This window comes from Leguminivora glycinivorella, chromosome 2 (assembly GCF_023078275.1).
Source record: "Leguminivora glycinivorella isolate SPB_JAAS2020 chromosome 2, LegGlyc_1.1, whole genome shotgun sequence".
NCBI classification, from domain to species: domain Eukaryota; kingdom Metazoa; phylum Arthropoda; class Insecta; order Lepidoptera; family Tortricidae; genus Leguminivora; species Leguminivora glycinivorella.
Window position 1 is genome coordinate 27954958 of NC_062972.1, and position 17373 is coordinate 27972330.

The 17373-nt window shown below is 37.6% G+C and overlaps 2 protein-coding genes across 3 annotated transcripts in view; one reads left to right on the forward strand and one right to left on the reverse strand.

Moving 5' to 3' along the window:
- Positions 1-10195, reverse strand: part of LOC125234165 (protein Wnt-5b-like) — an 81188-nt gene extending 70993 nt beyond the window's left edge. The window contains exon 1 of the mRNA XM_048140371.1: positions 10107-10195. Coding sequence (XP_047996328.1) covers positions 10107-10195 — 89 coding nt within the window. The remainder of the gene's footprint in view (positions 1-10106) is intronic.
- LOC125234183 lies at positions 885-5820 on the forward strand. Of its 2 annotated transcripts, XM_048140392.1 has the most exons (4): positions 885-1111; positions 3395-3489; positions 4444-4551; positions 5530-5820. In XM_048140392.1, exons 1-4 carry the CDS (start codon positions 922-924, stop codon positions 5647-5649), a joined length of 513 nt encoding a protein of 170 aa, XP_047996349.1. In that variant the 5' UTR covers positions 885-921; the 3' UTR covers positions 5650-5820. The 2 variants fall into 2 exon arrangements, with proteins under 2 accessions (XP_047996349.1, XP_047996355.1); XM_048140398.1 differs by lacking the exon at positions 3395-3489 and having other exon boundaries at positions 978-1111.
- Positions 10196-17373: the final 7178 nt, after the last annotated feature.

The window sequence follows — 17373 nt, forward strand, 5'->3', positions numbered from 1 at the left end:
GTGTTTTGTCCTTTAACACCAGCGGGTAAAAACGCATTTTATTTTATTCACTGGTGGATAAAGTTATTTGACCTTGAGTATAGTCAAATTTTCTACTTTAAAATTAATAAAAGTGGTTGAATCTAGTGGGCATTTTTTGCGGTGTACTTTCCTCGCTATAGTGAGGGGAAAAGTTGCGTGTTACACACGGGTGCGAAAAACTCGCCAAGTTCAGGATTCTATTCTCGAACCAGTCGCTTCGCTCGTGGTTCAACTATAGAACTAAAAAAAAAGAAAAAATATTTATTAAGTAAAGAGTAAATTACAAGTTGATTAACATTGATTAAAATTAACGTTGATTAAAATTCTTTCACTTGTTCGTTTTTTAGTTCCACACTTTGCACTCTTGTATGTATGACAAATAACTATCAAAAATCATTTATTCCTAAATCGTATTACTCGAATTATATTATGCTATGACCAAAAATTATTATATCATAATTGTACCTATCCAAATTTTAACTAACTACACGGCCTGAAACTTAGTATTAAGCTAGATATAAGTAATTTGTGTGCCCTGACAGGGTGTCATGGAAGCTATTTGTAAAATTTTAAGATCCTATGTACATGACTTTTACAAATAAACATCTTATCTTATCTTATATATTGTCCTAAGTTCAGAACTGTGATTGGCGTACGCGAAGATGCCATAAGTTTATACATATAGATTTACTATAATCATCTCAATCAATATTTTTTTAATAACTTCATAGTTAACTTCTGCCCTGCAACTTAGATAACTATTCTTTATCGTATATCTATTATATCTATTATATCGTATAGCTATTATTACACAAAACTCATTATCGCATCAAAATACAATCAATCCTATCTCTCCACTGATTTGAGCAACACCAATGTACTTCATGATTCATAAATATTATGCGAACGACGTGTTTTTTATTCCTACTTTGTTATTTAAGTGATACAAGTGCAGTGAATAATAAAGAAGGCAGGGATTATATAGAAATAAACCCGCTTCAACCGCCCGACTTTGAACCAGTAAGAGTGAATGGAAGGGTTTATAGGAAATTTAAGAAATATTCTTGTACAGTGTTCGAGGATGCTAAATGTAAGTAAATTTTGTTGTACAGGATTGTTTATTTGCAAGAAACTTTTGGTAGATGTTAGTTTTAAACTTTGTATGTGTGAAGAATCCCCTGGAACGCCGATGTTAAAAATGTACCGCTGAACCTTTGATTTGTTAATTAAATTTCAAATTGTCTGTGACGGATACGGGACACGGCATTTGAGGGGTTAAGTGTCATTTAGATGGCGCGCAAACTCTCGTCACTCTCGTGCGATTTTTGTTACATTGCAGACTATTGAGACATCCATTCAGTCAGCCAATCCAATACCGCATTGTATCTGATGCAACACACAAGCAACTCATGCAAGATTTTGTATGAGAAGAGACTTATGTTCAGAGACCCTGACTTTTTTATTATTTCCTTTTTATTAGTAAAAGCACATAAAACATTTACAACAAAAACATCAGACGCCATAAATACAATAAAACTTAACCTAAAATTAACACTAAATACAAAATACCTCCCCTAATTCACCTCCTTCTGGCATGGTCCCCCTGACCCTGCCTTATAAATTATGGCGACGCTATTCTATTTCTGCTGAGAGTTTCTGATTCCCTATATTCACAAGTATCGCGGCTTTTAAATTATGATTTCAGTAAACAGCTGTTCGAAATATATTTTAATTCGGCAGGAATGATCAAAATAAAATCTTTGGAATCAAAATCTAGAAAATTACTTTGCTAATCCGCGTATAGAAAACGTCCTAGTCAATCAGTGCTAACCCGTCATACTTACTTGCATATTTTTACATGATATGCAAACAAATATAGTAAACTAGCTTTTTCCAGCGGCTTCGCTCGCTTTAGAAAGAGACAAAAAGTAGCTCTCTATCCCTTCAACTATCTCCACTCAAAAAATCACGTCAATTCGTTGCTCCGTTTTGCCGTGAAAAACGGACAAACAAACAGACACACACACTTTCCCATTTATGATATGAGTAAGTATGGATTACTTACTGCCAAACATAGGTACAAAACTCGTCACGTGTTTCGCCTCTACGAGACATGCTCAGGATATGCTGGAGATGTTGACGGACATTTTTAGTCAGTTGTCGGCAAGGTAACGCCTGATTCCATCGATTATTTGAAATCTTAAGACCTTCTTTTAATCATAATTTCATAATCCGTTACGTAGTTTTAAAGACAGACAGATAGCGGAATGTCACTTTGTTTTATACCTACTCTGTGATACTTAGTGATTATGATAAAAGTTTTCACATCGACCAGACGCTGCTGCTTGGGCAGGAGAGACATACGGACAGACAGACAAACCGTGGGAAGCGACTTTGTTTTATACTAATTGCGGAATTCTCCATACAAACTTCTACTCACCATTTTAGGGAAGTGGAGGGTTAGAAAGAGACAAAAAGTAGCCTAAGTCATTCCCCGTACCTTCAAATATCTTCACTTAAAAAATCGCGTCACTTCTTCGCTCCGTTTTGCCGTGAAAGACGGACAAACAAACAGACACACACACTTTCCCATTTACAATATTAGTATGAATTATTTCTACATCTCTATCTCTATCTCTTCTTTATCTCTACACCTTCTAAGACAAAGTCGCCCGCCGCGTCTGTCTCTGTGTGTGTGTTTGCGATAAACTCAAAAACTACTGAACGGATTTTCATGCGGTTTTCACCTCGAGTGATTCTTGAGAAAGGTTTAAATATAAATATAATTTGTTGAGATTTTATTTTGAATCGGTTGAAATCCATACTAATATTATAAATGGGAAAGTGTGTGTGTCTGTTTGCTTTTCCGTATTTCACGGCAAAACGGAGCGACGAATTGTCGTGATTTTTTAAGAGGAGATCTGAAGGGATGGAGAGTTACATAGGACACACTGTGTCTCTTTCTACCCCCCCCCCCATACTTCCTTAAAATGGGGGGGGGGGGGGGGGGTGAAAGTTTTTCTAATTATCGCGATCAAAGCCACGGGCAAAAGCTAGCATGACAATGTTTGTTGATCAAGTCGGACAAACCGTTTGAGCTATATCAAAACAATGTGTCTCTCTCATAGATCTACAAAAAAAACTTCTACGGATAATTGACTAGAACCATTTTTATGATAACCCCGTGCGTAGCCGGGGCGGGCCGCTAGTTACTATTAGGGCCACTTGCAGTACTTGCACCAACGAAAACGGAGGGTTAACCCACCATTTTATATGGAATTTGACAGATGACAGCCCACAGCACAGCCACCAAGTGATTGGTGCAAGTGGTCCTTATAGGGATAGTGATTATGACAACGTTTTCATGCCGTAGATACCCAAACGTTGCTGCGTGGGGAGGAGGGCTGGTCATTTCCGCGACAAGACGTAAATCTCACGCTGGCGTACCCATCCGCCGCTCACGTCGATGTAAGTCAATAGTTATTTGTTTTCACCATCATCATCATATCAGCCGAAAGACGTCCACTGCTGGACATAGGCCTCCCCCAAAGATTGCCACAATGACCTGTCCTGCGCCACCCGCATCCGGCGGACTCCTGCGACCTTTACCAGGTCATCAGTCCACCTTGTGGGGGGCCTGCCCACGCTTCGCCTTCCGGTACGCGGTCGCCACTCGAAAACCTTTCCGCCCCAACGGCCATCGGTTCTACGTGCAATGTGCCCCGCCCACTGCCACTTAAGTTTAGCGATTCGGAGGGCTATGTCGGTTACTTTGGTTGTGTTGCGGATGGTCTCATTTCTGATACGATCTCGCAAAGAGACTCCTAGCATAGCACTCTCCATTGCCCTTTGGGTGACCTTGAGGTTTCTTATGAGGCGAGGTTATTTGTTTTACAAGGGGGAAAATACGTTTTTTTAATACTACGTCGGTGGCAAACAAGCATACGGTCCAAGAAAAGCGGTCACCGTTACCTATGGACGCCTGCAACTCAAGGAGTGTTACGTGCGGGTTGCCATCCCATTCGAAACTTGTTGCTGTCCTTTTGCTTTTTGTATTTAACCGCACGTCACGTCACGTGCCAAAATTTATACCCGAGCAAGCGAAAGATACTGATTGCATAGCGAGTGGTTCGAGAAGTGGATTCTTGAGTGTTGTGGCGAGACAGAGCCATCTTCGAATCGTTTGCCACCGCGCGTCAACGATAATGCGTTTGGAATGTTTGGATAGAAGCCCAGCCGGCGTAGCCGAATGGCAATCGTCGACACTAGACGCCGACAGAAATGCAGTCTGGCCCTGTCGCGCCAATACTCAAGAGCGCTAGAGATAGCTATATTATCGGGAGCGTTTGTGCATTTGGCTACGTACCCTGGTAATAGTGGGAAGAGGATTCCTTTATTAATTAATGTTTTTTTTTGTTTTAGTCAGACTTAAGAATAGAGAAAGACTACATCATTACAGGGTACGAGGTGATACTGGTCACGGACGGCCGGGGAGGTCGCGCCTACATACAGTCTGGTGGGATGATGCAGGTATTAAAAAAAAACCCGACATAGTGGACCATTTCCATGAAACATGGTTAAGAACACTCCCGACAAATTTAGCTTTCAAACAAAAATCGGGAACTACGATGTCACAGACAGACAGCCAGACAGACAAGTCAAACTTGCCCCGTCGTTTTTCTTAGGTACCTATTCCCCAAAATTCTGTGGTTTCAGATTAATTTTTACCGCCCCTTATTTTTATTGTATAATATTTTGTAGAGCCATACCGATCGTGTCATCATTATTATTGCGGCCTTCTAAGGGCCTTATCACAGTTGCGATTTGCGAACGAGTTTGTTTTGAAGTATGTTGCGATGTGGCTAAGACGTATCGTTTGCCAAATTGTTGAATCGATTAGGCGCTATGTACAAGGAGGCGCTTAAACAAATATACGATTCCTATCAACTTACTGAAATTTCATTTGAATCGAATTGACAGACTCTGCCACAGCACTAGTTTAAAAATAAAAATGAATGATAAATGACATAATAAGTAAATCTAGCGTGCGTTATAAATTAATATTATCGTAAAATACTCACTAACGATGATCCGCAAAATGTAACATGTGTTAGATTATGTTTAAAGTAAGCGAAATATTGTTTTTAGCTCTGGGACAATATTTGAGTCGCTTAGCTCCAAACCTGGGTAAATCCATTCTGCTTTAAGGTTGAATATATAAAAAATATAATATGATCTGAAAGATTATCAACCTTATAGCAGAATGGATTTACCCAGTTTTGAAGTTAAGTGACACATTTCGTCGCGAACGCGCAATGATTTCGCCGCGAGTGCGCAGTGATTTCGCCACGTTTCGTTATGTGTTCTGACTGACTTGGTTATGTGCTCGCAACGAGCTCGCTGCGCGTTCGCTTCGCTTTCAACTCGCTCGCAAATCGCAAGTGTGATAAGACCCGCGTAACAAGTTATTGTGGGTGACTGTATTTAAAAGTAAATGTTATATTTCAGAACACCATAAGCCTGACGTTCATCAGTCAGAACATAACGACCCTCGCGTACCAATTCTGGCTGTATGGAGCCGCGCGGACCAACGTACCTGCCGAATTTTACAACTATATCATGTGTTAGACGAGAAACCCTTTCATTTGCTAAAAAATTTACTCGTATTCTTAAGCGGATATACACCGTGTTTTTTTTGTTTTCCGTTAAATTTGACACGTAGCTAGGTTCAACATCAGGAACCACCCTGTATAAAACTTTTAGTTAAATTCGCAAAAAAAAGATTTTTTTTCATCATTTTCATACATAATAAATGAATTTATTAATGTGAGAGACCCTCAAGAATAACATTCAAGTTAGTGTCAAGTGATTGACGGCACATGTCAAAACAATTAATAACATTAGGAATTGGTAAAGGCTGTCACACACGTGTTCAGTAATTATCTTTATTTTTTTAATAACTCGATAACTGTAAGAGTTAAGACGCAAGTTTCTGAAACAAATTAATTGTATTTGATCTAAAGAACCTTCCATTAAAGTTAACGGAATTCAATAAAAACACGGTGTATTACACTAGCTGAGCCCTTCTACTTCTAAGATCTGAGAATAGACGAAAAACCACAGAACTATATAGTTCTGTGCGAAAACCTTGTGTAAAAATCTCAGAAATAGTGTTTCGTTCTCAAAAATTGTCCTGCTTTAAAACTTAACCAGTTAACTTATATTTTTTCACCACACCAACTGATAAAGGCTTTCTTTGCTATTCGAAAACAGATAGCAAAATTTCATTTTATCCACAAGAGTGCAAAGTAATTTCATACAAATTTTAACTTGATGTTTAGAGCTGGGTGTTGGAATTCACGTATAAATGATGATTTTGAATCATAAACGTTAAATAAATTTAAGTATTTTATTTATTTTCATGTTTTACAGTTCATGCAGGCAATTATGGTCGCGCGATAAATGATAAAACATCTGGCCGTCCCTATCGCACTTACTAATAGTGCGATAGGGACGGCCTGATATTTTATCGTCTATCGCGCGACCATGCTACCCGTGCAGATTTTCATAGTGTTGGTGTGGTGAAAAATTTTGTGTTTCACTCGGTGACAAAGTTTGTTTAACCTTCGTGCCTTGATACCCTCGCAACGCTCAAAATTCCACTTTTTGAACCACTCGCTACGCTCACGGTTCAATATTGGAATCTTTCGCTTGCTCGGGTACCTATCAATATTGATTATTGGCACGTGCGGTTAAACAACAACTTTGCCCCCTTGTAAAACAAATAACTATTATACCTAGGATGTACTAGTGTATGTAGTATGTGTTGTTATAGACTTATTATTATCACCTGTACTCTTATCATAATTTAGTTGTAATATAAATAAAAATGTGTCGTCACACGGGAAATCACGAGTATTTCTAATTTCGAAGTTATTTTAATAAAAAGGTGAAAATATACTTACCTATTGTTATTTTTCATTTCAAACCTTAATGCTAGCTTGTTTACCTGTTTATTTATTTATTTATTTAATCTTTATTGTACACAAAGAAAGAAAAAACTTATAGTACAAAAGGCGGACTTAATGCCAGACAGCATTCTCTACCAGTCAACCTTTAGGCAAAGCAAAGATATTGTGGGCGGGTATAGTATTACTAAAACTTTACAAGAAGAAGTTACATAATAAATATACATAAACCTAATTATATATTTCCAAAAATACATACATACATACATATATAAAAACAACTAGGAATCCTGTTGTTATTATTATAGTAAGCAATAAGCCTTGTAATATTGCCTCAAAGTTTAGTACTCGTAGAAACGGTAGATCTTAAGATGGAGTGATTGAAAATGAAAATCCACTAGAGGATGAAAATCCACAAAAGGACTAGTCAATATGGTAAAGAATATGATATCGACGGACCTATTATTTAATTGAAAAATAATAGTTATTTGTTTTACAAGGGGGCAAAGTAGTTGTTTAACCGCACGTGCCAATATTGATATCCGAGCAAGCGAAAGATTCCAATATTGAACCGCGAGCGTAGCGAGTGGTTCAAAAAGTGGAATCTTGAGCGTTGCGAGGGTATCAAGGCACGAAGGTTAAACAAACTTTGCCGCCGAGTGAAACACAATACTTTTCACCACACCAACACGAACAAAATACTGACTATAAAACATCAAAATAAATGAAATCCATCAATTTATTCAATATTTATGATTCAAAATCATCATTTATAGGTAAAATCTAGCAGCCAGATTAAGACATCGAGTTAAAATTTGTATGAAATTACTTTTCCCCCTTGTGGGATAAAATGCAATTTTGCTATCTGTTTTCGAATAGCAAAGAAAGCCTTAACCAGTTGATGTGGTGAAAATATCATTTCAGTGCAGATCCGGGGGCCCAGGTTCCGTAGCCGAATGTCATTTCTGCGACGCGAAACGAAAACGAAACGCCGCGAAATGTAGTCTGGCTCTGTCGCGCCAATACGCAATAGCGTTTCGTTTCGTGATCGTTTGTGCCATTCGGCTACGTACATAGTTTTCCGGAAACGTTCGTATTTATCATGCTAGTTCAGTCAATGTCAGTACATCTTGTACTGATACTGACTGAAATAGCATGACAAGTTCGTACGTTTCATAATAATACGAAGGCAAATCATTTCGCACTGCATCTGTAATGAATGAGGAAACAATTTGCGAATGAAATATTCCAATATTAAAAAATACAAGCAAAACCAGAGGTTCTGAGTATTCCCAGCGAACATTGTTTTTCCTATATGATTACATTTTTGCACAATTTTCTTTTTTCCTTAAGAACTTTCTCCTCACAATAACAAACATGACAAATAGATAATTAGTAAAAATTGTCTGTCCGTTGATGCGTGATGCCGTATCTAAGGGGAATAGGGATTCATTTTTATATAGATACGTATTATCGTCAAGGTATTATATGTATAGACCGTCAACCAAATCTTGTCACTAGAAAAATGCGGCAAATTTGAAAAATCGCGGGCTAGCAACACTAGTTTTGAAAATCGGTGGAAATTCGCGTGTCATTTGTATCTTATCTGTGGAAATCTCCACCCTACCAAAAAGAGAAATAACTAGCACATATCCGTCCCTTTTAATACATTATCTAATTCGTAAGGAAGGAGCGAGCCCCTTGAAAAAAAAATATCTGTGGCTGTTCGACGTACATTGCTGGTTTTTGTTCGTTTGCTAGGGATACCATACTTTAGTTTGATATACATTGCTACTGCCAAAATTTGGTTGACAGGCTATATTACAGATGCGAACGTTGTGCCAAAAATATAAGCATAAAGTCGTGTATACATACTTTTGGCACTTTTTTCGCATCTATAATTACTTTTTTCTACTCCCGAACTGTTATTCGTCATTTACAGGGTCGTGCATAGATCTTCAAAACCCACACATAAAAGTCTATTCCCCAAAGCCATAGTCCGCCGCGTTTCCGCGCATGCGCGCAGTATCTAAAAAATTGAAAACGCATTGTTTGGCTCTGTAACCATGGCAACGCATTGTTATAACGATACTGCGCGCGTGCGCGGGATGGCTTTGGGCAGCTGCGCTGACAGAGCAAACCATTGCGTCAAAATACAGGAAACAGTGTAAATTTCACGAAAGTTATTTTAGAAAACTATTAAAATCTAAGTGCATGGTCGTAGAAAAAGTATTGAATGCAACGGTGTTTAACTGAGTCAAAAAATACTTGTGGCGTCTTTATTAACAATTTTCGGCTTTGCCTCAAATTGTTACCCACGCCATTCGTCTTTTTTGAGCTCCTTTAAACGCCTGTTGAATAAAATACTATTTAAATTACTTTGACTGTACTTATACCTATTATTATAGTAGATTTTCCACTAACCGTCTAGACGACGCAGGTGGTTCTACGGCGCACAATTCCGCCCATAACCGGCCTGGATATTGAATTTTATATGAAACTTGCAGAAACAAATAATAGGACAACAAAGCCTTGCTGAGTACCTACTCAAACTTTATCGCAACTGAAACAGATGCGACTTGGGTAACCATAAAACATTAGGATTTCCCATTTTTCAGGATACGTCAGCATGACAGTATCATTTGATGAATGTAAGAATTTCTTTAATAACCACAAAAAAAAGTGTGGACCGATTTTCGTGAAACATGGCTAAGAACACTCCCAACTAATTCAGATTTTAAACAAAAAAAAACTAAATCTAAATCGATTCATCCGTTCGGGAGATACGATACCACAGACAGACACACACACAAACAGACAGACAGACACGTCAAACTTATAACACCTTGTCGTTTATTATAATGCGTCGGGGGCCGCCATTAAAAATCATAGAGAGTTGGGCATATTCGGTTTTGAATATTACAAGAATTTTAGTCGATAATATTATACAATAAGCATGATGTTCGTGGCGGTTTTAATGAACTCAAGGTGAATGGCGCCTGCACTCACGTCAATTACGATGATGGGTCTCTACTTAGTATTTCATATAAAACAAAGGTCGCAAGTTGTTTTATTAAGGTGACTTTAATATGGTAATACGTGAAATAAATTACTCACAACCAGCTCCCATTGGTCCAGGGCTCCCTGCGCGCCTGCGTCAGCGCCAGTAACGCCAGCAACGCCGCCATTTTGACAGCCGCCGCCATCTTGCTCTCAAGATGGCCGTCACATCGCACTTCTTGGTTATGCCGCACTGATTCACATTATCACATTGTTTTTGGATTTATGTATATTTGTCTCACTTCACTTCACGTTTTAAACATAGTCACGTTTGATAGTCAAGTTACTGTAGAGTTTGCAAGTGTTTACGTTGGCCCAAAAATCTAAAATTAAAATTAAAATTTGACACTTTCACACTGTCAGAAAAAGTGGCTGCAGATTTAGCTTAGACGAACTTTATTATACCTCCTTGAAAAGAGTTCGCTAGCTATAAGAGTCCGACGATAAATATATAGTAGATATAGTATAGGTACGTCGGCAATAATAAGTTACACAAAGATATCCGCAAAAATATCTAAAATGATCTTATTTAGTAGAGCCTCCGAATAAATTATTCATCATCATCATCATCATCATATCAGCCGAAAGACGTCCACTGCTGGACATAGGCCTCCCCCAAAGATTGCCACAATGACCTGTCCTGCGCCACCCGCATCCAGCGGACTCCTGCGACCTTCACCAGGTCATCAGTCCACCTTGTTAGGGGCCTACCCACGGTTCGCCTTCCGGTACGCGGTCGCCACTCGAGAACCTTTCCGCCCCAACGGCCAATAGATTATTGGCACATAGAATTACAGGTGACTGCAGACTGCAGGTACTTACTTTATGTATTACATAAAACCACACTAGATTAAGTCGAAGAAAATAAGAAGCCCATAAGGGTGCGCGCCCACGGGCGACAAAGTTGCGCGGCGACTTTCGCATTTGTATGAAAAGTTGCATCGCTTCGTGTGCGCACTTTCATACTAGTCCATAGACCGATGATGTGAGCGACAAAAAAGTCGCTGCCAAAAGTTGCCCGTGTGCGCGCTCTCTACAAATTAAAGTGGAACATGCAATAAGAAGTAAATACCAATGCTATAAAACAGCACGCACGCACCTGCCAACAATTAAGGCCAATAATCCCAATAAAGTTTAAAAAACCAGCTGAACTATTCACGCGAACAATACATTCGTGGGTGTTCACAAAAATAATTAATATATAATAAAAAGGGCAACTCATTTCGGTAAAAAGTTAAAAAGTTGATTCGACTCGAAACTACAATAAGGATTAAAGTCTGATCCAACTCTACACGGGGGAAACAACAATCGAACTTCAATAAGTTTTAAAAATTCTTTTATTATCATAATAATAGAGAATAAGTCGCTATTATTATTAAAATAGGGTTTACACACGACGATTGCCGTACGACATACGAATGGTGCTAGATAGAACTAAAGTCTTTGGGATCTATTTAAATTTGAAGAAACTTTCTAGTTTTATGAGACCTCACGACAGAGTTTCGCAAATTTTTGGGATCTTGATATGTTATTTTATCATAAGTCTTTCATTGAGTATGTTTGAAGACCAACTTAAAACCACTAGAGTCTGATGGATAAAAACTCTGCTAACAACGTGCATGCAAATATCTAGTTAGGTACTAGTGGATTAAGACCAACTTTAACAATTAGAAAGGTAAATTTGTTTTTTATCATGCAGAAATGTCTTCAAGCGATATTACATATTTTTAAAATTAGACATTTCTGCATGATAAAAAACAAATTTAGTATGGATTAGCACATTGTTACTGGCGAATTCTTGATGTAACTTGAGACTCCAGTGTCTGTTAAGATGTATTGCCACCCTAAGGCGTTTAAGAATTGAGGAAAGGCATGGATAAATTCGCACACATCCAGCATGCCCCTGTGTTGGCTGTGTTCGAGCCCTGCCAGCCGAGGTGCGAATTTTTCCGATTTTCCTATAATTTAAAATTAGAAAGGTAACTGTCCCAAATTAGCATACATCGATGGGAGTTTTGTCCTCGTGTATAGTTTTGTTTATAGTAACTTACTTAATTACCAAAGTATTACTTGAAAATAGGTAGTAAGCTTCTAATGTGCTTCAAACATGAAAACCGTGACAGTTTACAGCTTTTCTTATTTTTGGATAGTATTGTTCTCCTGCACCCACAACCCACTGTCTTCAAAATAAATCGCTCATATCGTGTCGTAGTCGTCTCGCATCGTCTAAAACTCCCCAGCCTGCTCCCATATAGAAATTAGTTACGCTTTTATGACTATTCTATTGTAGTCGGATCCCAATTATACGGGGCCATGACGGACTTGGGAACCCGGTTCTGTTTCCACAGGATATGGGCCGAATACCTGGCTACGTAGCCAAATGCACAAAGGTTCACGACAATATCGTTATCGTCAGCTATCTCTATCGTTCTTCCGTTGGCGCGATAGAGCCAGACTGCATTTCAATCGGCGTCTAGCGTCAAAGATTGTCATTTCGGTTAGGCTGGATGGGCCTTATTGGATACTGTTGAGATTGGAATCGTATTAGTTTGTACCTGTTTTCCCATAAAGAGAAATAGTATTGTAAGAACACATTTGGTCGTAATTGGTTATCTATGTTGTACTAGAAAGTTGAAATGGACAAATTAGGTATCAACATCAACTTTGTTTCCAATATCATTTAATTTTCATAATTGTAATATGTATAGTATAGCACTATAAGGCCAGTATTTGTGCCTTTTCACAATACCTTACATGAGCAAAGACCTATGTACGTGCCATCAACATTGCTGAAATAAAGATGCCGAGGTGTACCTAAGGTGTGACTAAGGCTCGAGTAAGCTCAATACGGATAAGTGTGTCATAATGGTTCAATAGGCTAAGTGTTTTACAGAAATATAATACGTTATAGTGCCTTATTTAAAGAAAAGTTATTTTTTTTTCATTTGACCTGTTTAAACCAATTATCAGTGTTTATTGAGAGTTTGTACATTTACAACTAATCGTGAGTAGCCTGTAGTAAAAGTATGAACTCGCAAAAACACATGTAATAATGAGTAAAACGGTCAAATGTGATGGCCAGACACACTTCTCCTTATGACACTTACCCATAATTATGACCTTATAAATAACCTGGAGGGAACCTAGGCGTGATTGAATTGCCAAAAATGTACAACGACGCAGTCTAAGATGGACGATGGTGACATGTAAAGACAGTGGACATTTGGAACCACAGAGGAATCATTAATTTATAATTGTAAGTCTACGTTTGGGACTACATTTTTCTATTTCAGGTCTGCTGCAGGTGCTGATGAAGAACAAGTTGGAGGGATGAAGACTGATTGTGAATAGAAAATGGAGTAGGAAATCTGACCTTAATACAATGTTGGATCTAGATATAGATAAGAAAAAGAGTTTACAAGTACTGTTTTTATTAAATTTGCCAATAATTCGTGTCTTGTTAAAAACCCCAGTTTTCATACCTGGAACCCACCACCGGATATTAATCAACATGAAGAACCAATTAGTTCCAAGTTAAATGCCCCCGGCAATTTTCGAACGCCATAATTTGAATAAACTATAGTTATCTTAATTAATAATCTCTGCCTTTTGTAGACTACGGCTCGGAGAAACTATAACATTTCTTAACACCTTTTAAGCTTCTGAGCGAATTGGTAATTTGCTATTTGCCGTCTTTGTATAAAGTTGCAAATTGAATAATACGACCGAGTGAAATACGAGCTTGTGAAAATAATATGTGGTGAAGAGTTTTAGCACTCAAGAGTAAGGTGGCAAATTTATTGTCATTGACTTGGCAATTTACAAAATTAGAAATGGCTATTTGAATTGAGACGAACTCCTATTAAAGCAACATATTTCCGTACCTACTACTGGACAGGTATCACAAATTCAAAATTAGCGTTATTTTTTACCAATTTTGGGGCAGGTTTATTTTTAAACCGCTTTTTTAAGGAGGAATACGGATCTTGGGCGAATTTTTAGTACATAATTTATTATCTAATATGTTTTTGCGGTAAGTACCTAAACTGACATAGATCTGTTTTACATCCAGATTTGGAACCACACACATATTAAGAAATAAAAACTAAATATAAACACCTATTATAATTTCATTAATGAAAATGAAATGAAAATAAAAATAGGTTCCTTTATTACTCTAAAAGTCTAAATGACTGAGAAACTACAAAACTATGAAGAATAACATTAACAATCTAGGTAGGTAGGTATTTACTAACCGAGATTATAAATTAGGAAGAGACCACGTTAAAAAGTAGCCTATGTCACTCTCCATCCCTTCAACTATCTCCACTTAAAAATCACGACAATTCGTCGCTCCGTTTTGACGTGAAAGGCGGACAAACAAACAGACACACACACTTTCCCATTTATAATATTAAGTATGGATGATTCATAGTTTTGGTTTAGTTAAAAATTAAGAAACTGAAAAGATTGTAAGGAGCTGCGAAAAGGAAGTTGTTTCTTTCGTCACGAAGGAAATGATAATGACATGTAAAACGTTAGTGGCCAATAAATCTAAAGTTTCCAGTAAACACTCCAATTTACTGCTTTACGTGGGCAAACTACATTAAATCTGTATTAAATCGCCATCAAAATAATTACTTTATCGTTTACGATAGCATCTACTTTATAATTTTATCTGCGGTTGCTTCGAAACCGCAAAATCGAAGACAATAAACAATTGGTTCGCATACCGTAACCGAAACCATAAACAAACAAAACAACTGACTTCTTAATTCGCACCAAAAGTAAAAAAAGTTACAACACAGTTTTTTTTAACACTTAAACGTCTTTCTAATCAGACAAACGCGAAAAAAGTTTCGAACATCCCGATATATTTTGGGGAAGGTTCGGACGTGCGGCCCGGATCGCGGTGTCGACAAGACTGGTTTGGTCCGAATTATAGTACGTATAACTTAGTCTGAACTTGATTGTAAGCTATCTTGCTTGTTTTTTAAGCTCTTTACTTGGCATGCCTGCGTGAGTAAGTCTGATTTGATCTCATTTTGAACCTACTTTTTATTTAGCAAATTATGAGTGATGATCTGATTTATTTCGCACGAGTGTCTTGGATTGTTGAAGCATCCTAAGATAAAAGTAGTATTAGATATAATATTAATACTTAGGTACGTTTTTAGGGTTAAGTAATTGAAGAAAATAGACAAAAAATGACCATTCCCCCCCCTTATCTCCGAAACTACTTAGCGTAAAATTTTCAAAAAAATACACGAGATAGCCCTCTACCTGTAGATTACAGAAAAACCTATTAGAAATCTACAGTCAAGCGTAAGTCGGACTTACGAGAAAAAAACTCAAATTAAGATTTTCACTCACTGACGCTGCAAGCAGTACTAAACGTCTTAAAATTTTGTAAGCGTGATGGACAGGTAGAAAGAAATTCATTTCTGTCTTTTTCTTTTTAGAAATTGTTCAATTTTTTTTTCATTTGCCAAAATGACTTAAGTTTCTACTAAAAAGGAGGCGCTTAAGACCGTTTGTAAGTGGACTGAGCAAAATTTTGTTCAAATCGGTCCAAAAAAGGTCTCTGTTGACGAAAACATAGAATTTGTGCCAACGACAGCCCAAATCTGAAGTCCATTTTGCTCTATCTCTTATCGTTTCCGAGATATATACGTAAAGTCTTGAAAGTGCGAAAAGTTAACTTTGCCATCACAGTCGTTCAGGCGCTCATGAGTTCTTTGTATGGAAAAGTCGAAAACCGACTCGCACTTGACCAATGTTCATAGAATGTGTTGTGGTTTTTTACGCGGGTCCGCGACTGACGACGTTCGAATGTTTTGTTCGGAAATGTTTGAGGGCGGTTTCTTTGAAACGTCGCCGGCGGCGGGTGGTTCGACGGGCGAAGGTCACACGCCGCACGCGACGGTCTGTATTCGTTTTGTACAATAGCAACGGACGACGGGTGGCGTCTTGATATGGAAAATGACTGACTTCACTAAAGATAATGATGAACTCATTGAGGTAATACTAGAGAGGACACTGCGAGCAAAACGTTTGCGCTACAAACATAAGTCCATTGGACTTATGTTTCTGCCTGCATACAAATAAAATGTAAAAATGCCTTCCTACGCAACAAGATGCTGTTTAAGCCATACGAGAAAATCGAATAAAACTGACGTGTCACATTTCATCGGTTAGTATACACGCTATGTTAATCGATCTTTATTTAAGTAATTATTTCAATTGGGATTGGGAAAATTCTTGTGATGCAATTGGCATATTTTGTGATCTTTCAAAAGCCTTTGATTGTGTGGATCATGGAACGCTCATTTTGAAATTAGAACACTATGGTTTGTCTATAAATGCCCTAAACTTTATGTCTTCTTACCTTAGCAATAGAACACAAACAGTAGTTGTTAACAAAACTCGCTCTAGCGGGACTGTAGTCCAATTAGGAGTGCCACAAGGCTCAATTTTAGGTCCATTCCTGTTTTTGGTTTATATAAATGATTTGCCATGTATAGTGAAAAACTTTTGTGAAATAGTACTTTTTGCTGATGATACATCACTGCTTTTTAATGTTGACCGAAAATCTACGGATTACAATGTAATTAATAGCACGTTAGCTGATGTACTGCAGTGGTTTACTGTCAACAATTTACTTCTTAATTCTAAGAAAACCAAATGTATTCGATTTTCTCTGCCGAATGTTAAACCAATCGATACAAAAATACTTTTGAATGATGAATGCTTAGAGATGGTAGATACAACACTGTTTCTTGGTTTAACATTGGACAAAAATCTACAATGGAGTCCTCATATAAAGAAACTAGCAAGCAAATTAAGTTCAGCCGCATACGCCGTTAGGAGAATCAGGCAACTGACTAATGTTGAGACAGCTCGCCTAGTGTATCATAGTTATTTTCACAGTGTAATGTCATACGGTATTCTGGTTTGGGGCAAAGCAGCTGACATACAGACTATCTTTGTATTACAAAAGAGAGCCATTCGTTCTATTTACAACTTAGGAACACGTGAATCAGTAAGAGAACTCTTCAAAGAAATTAATATCTTAACTGTAGCTTCCCAATACATTTATGATAGTATAATTTATGTTGTTAAGAATTTAGACTGTTTCACTAAGAATTCTGATATCCATAATTATAACACTAGAAACAAAAATAAGCTTGCCATAAAGAAGTTTCGTGTCCGTAAAGTACAGAAGTCATTTGTTGGGCAATGCATTCATTTTTATAATAAGTTACCTGACACTGCTTTGAGATTACCCCTCCCAGCTCTTAAGAACTACTTAAAAAAATCATTG

Bases quoted from the DNA above. Each gene is read 5' to 3' on its own strand.
- LOC125234183 (XM_048140392.1), top strand. From the start codon at position 922: ATGCGAACGACGTGTTTTTTATTCCTACTTTGTTATTTAAGTGATACA. The intron at 1,112-3,394 runs GTAAGTAAATTT...TTCATGCCGTAG, and splicing joins AGTGTTCGAGGATGCTAAAT to ATACCCAAACGTTGCTGCGT. The intron at 3,490-4,443 runs GTAAGTCAATAG...TTTTTGTTTTAG, and splicing joins CATCCGCCGCTCACGTCGAT to TCAGACTTAAGAATAGAGAA.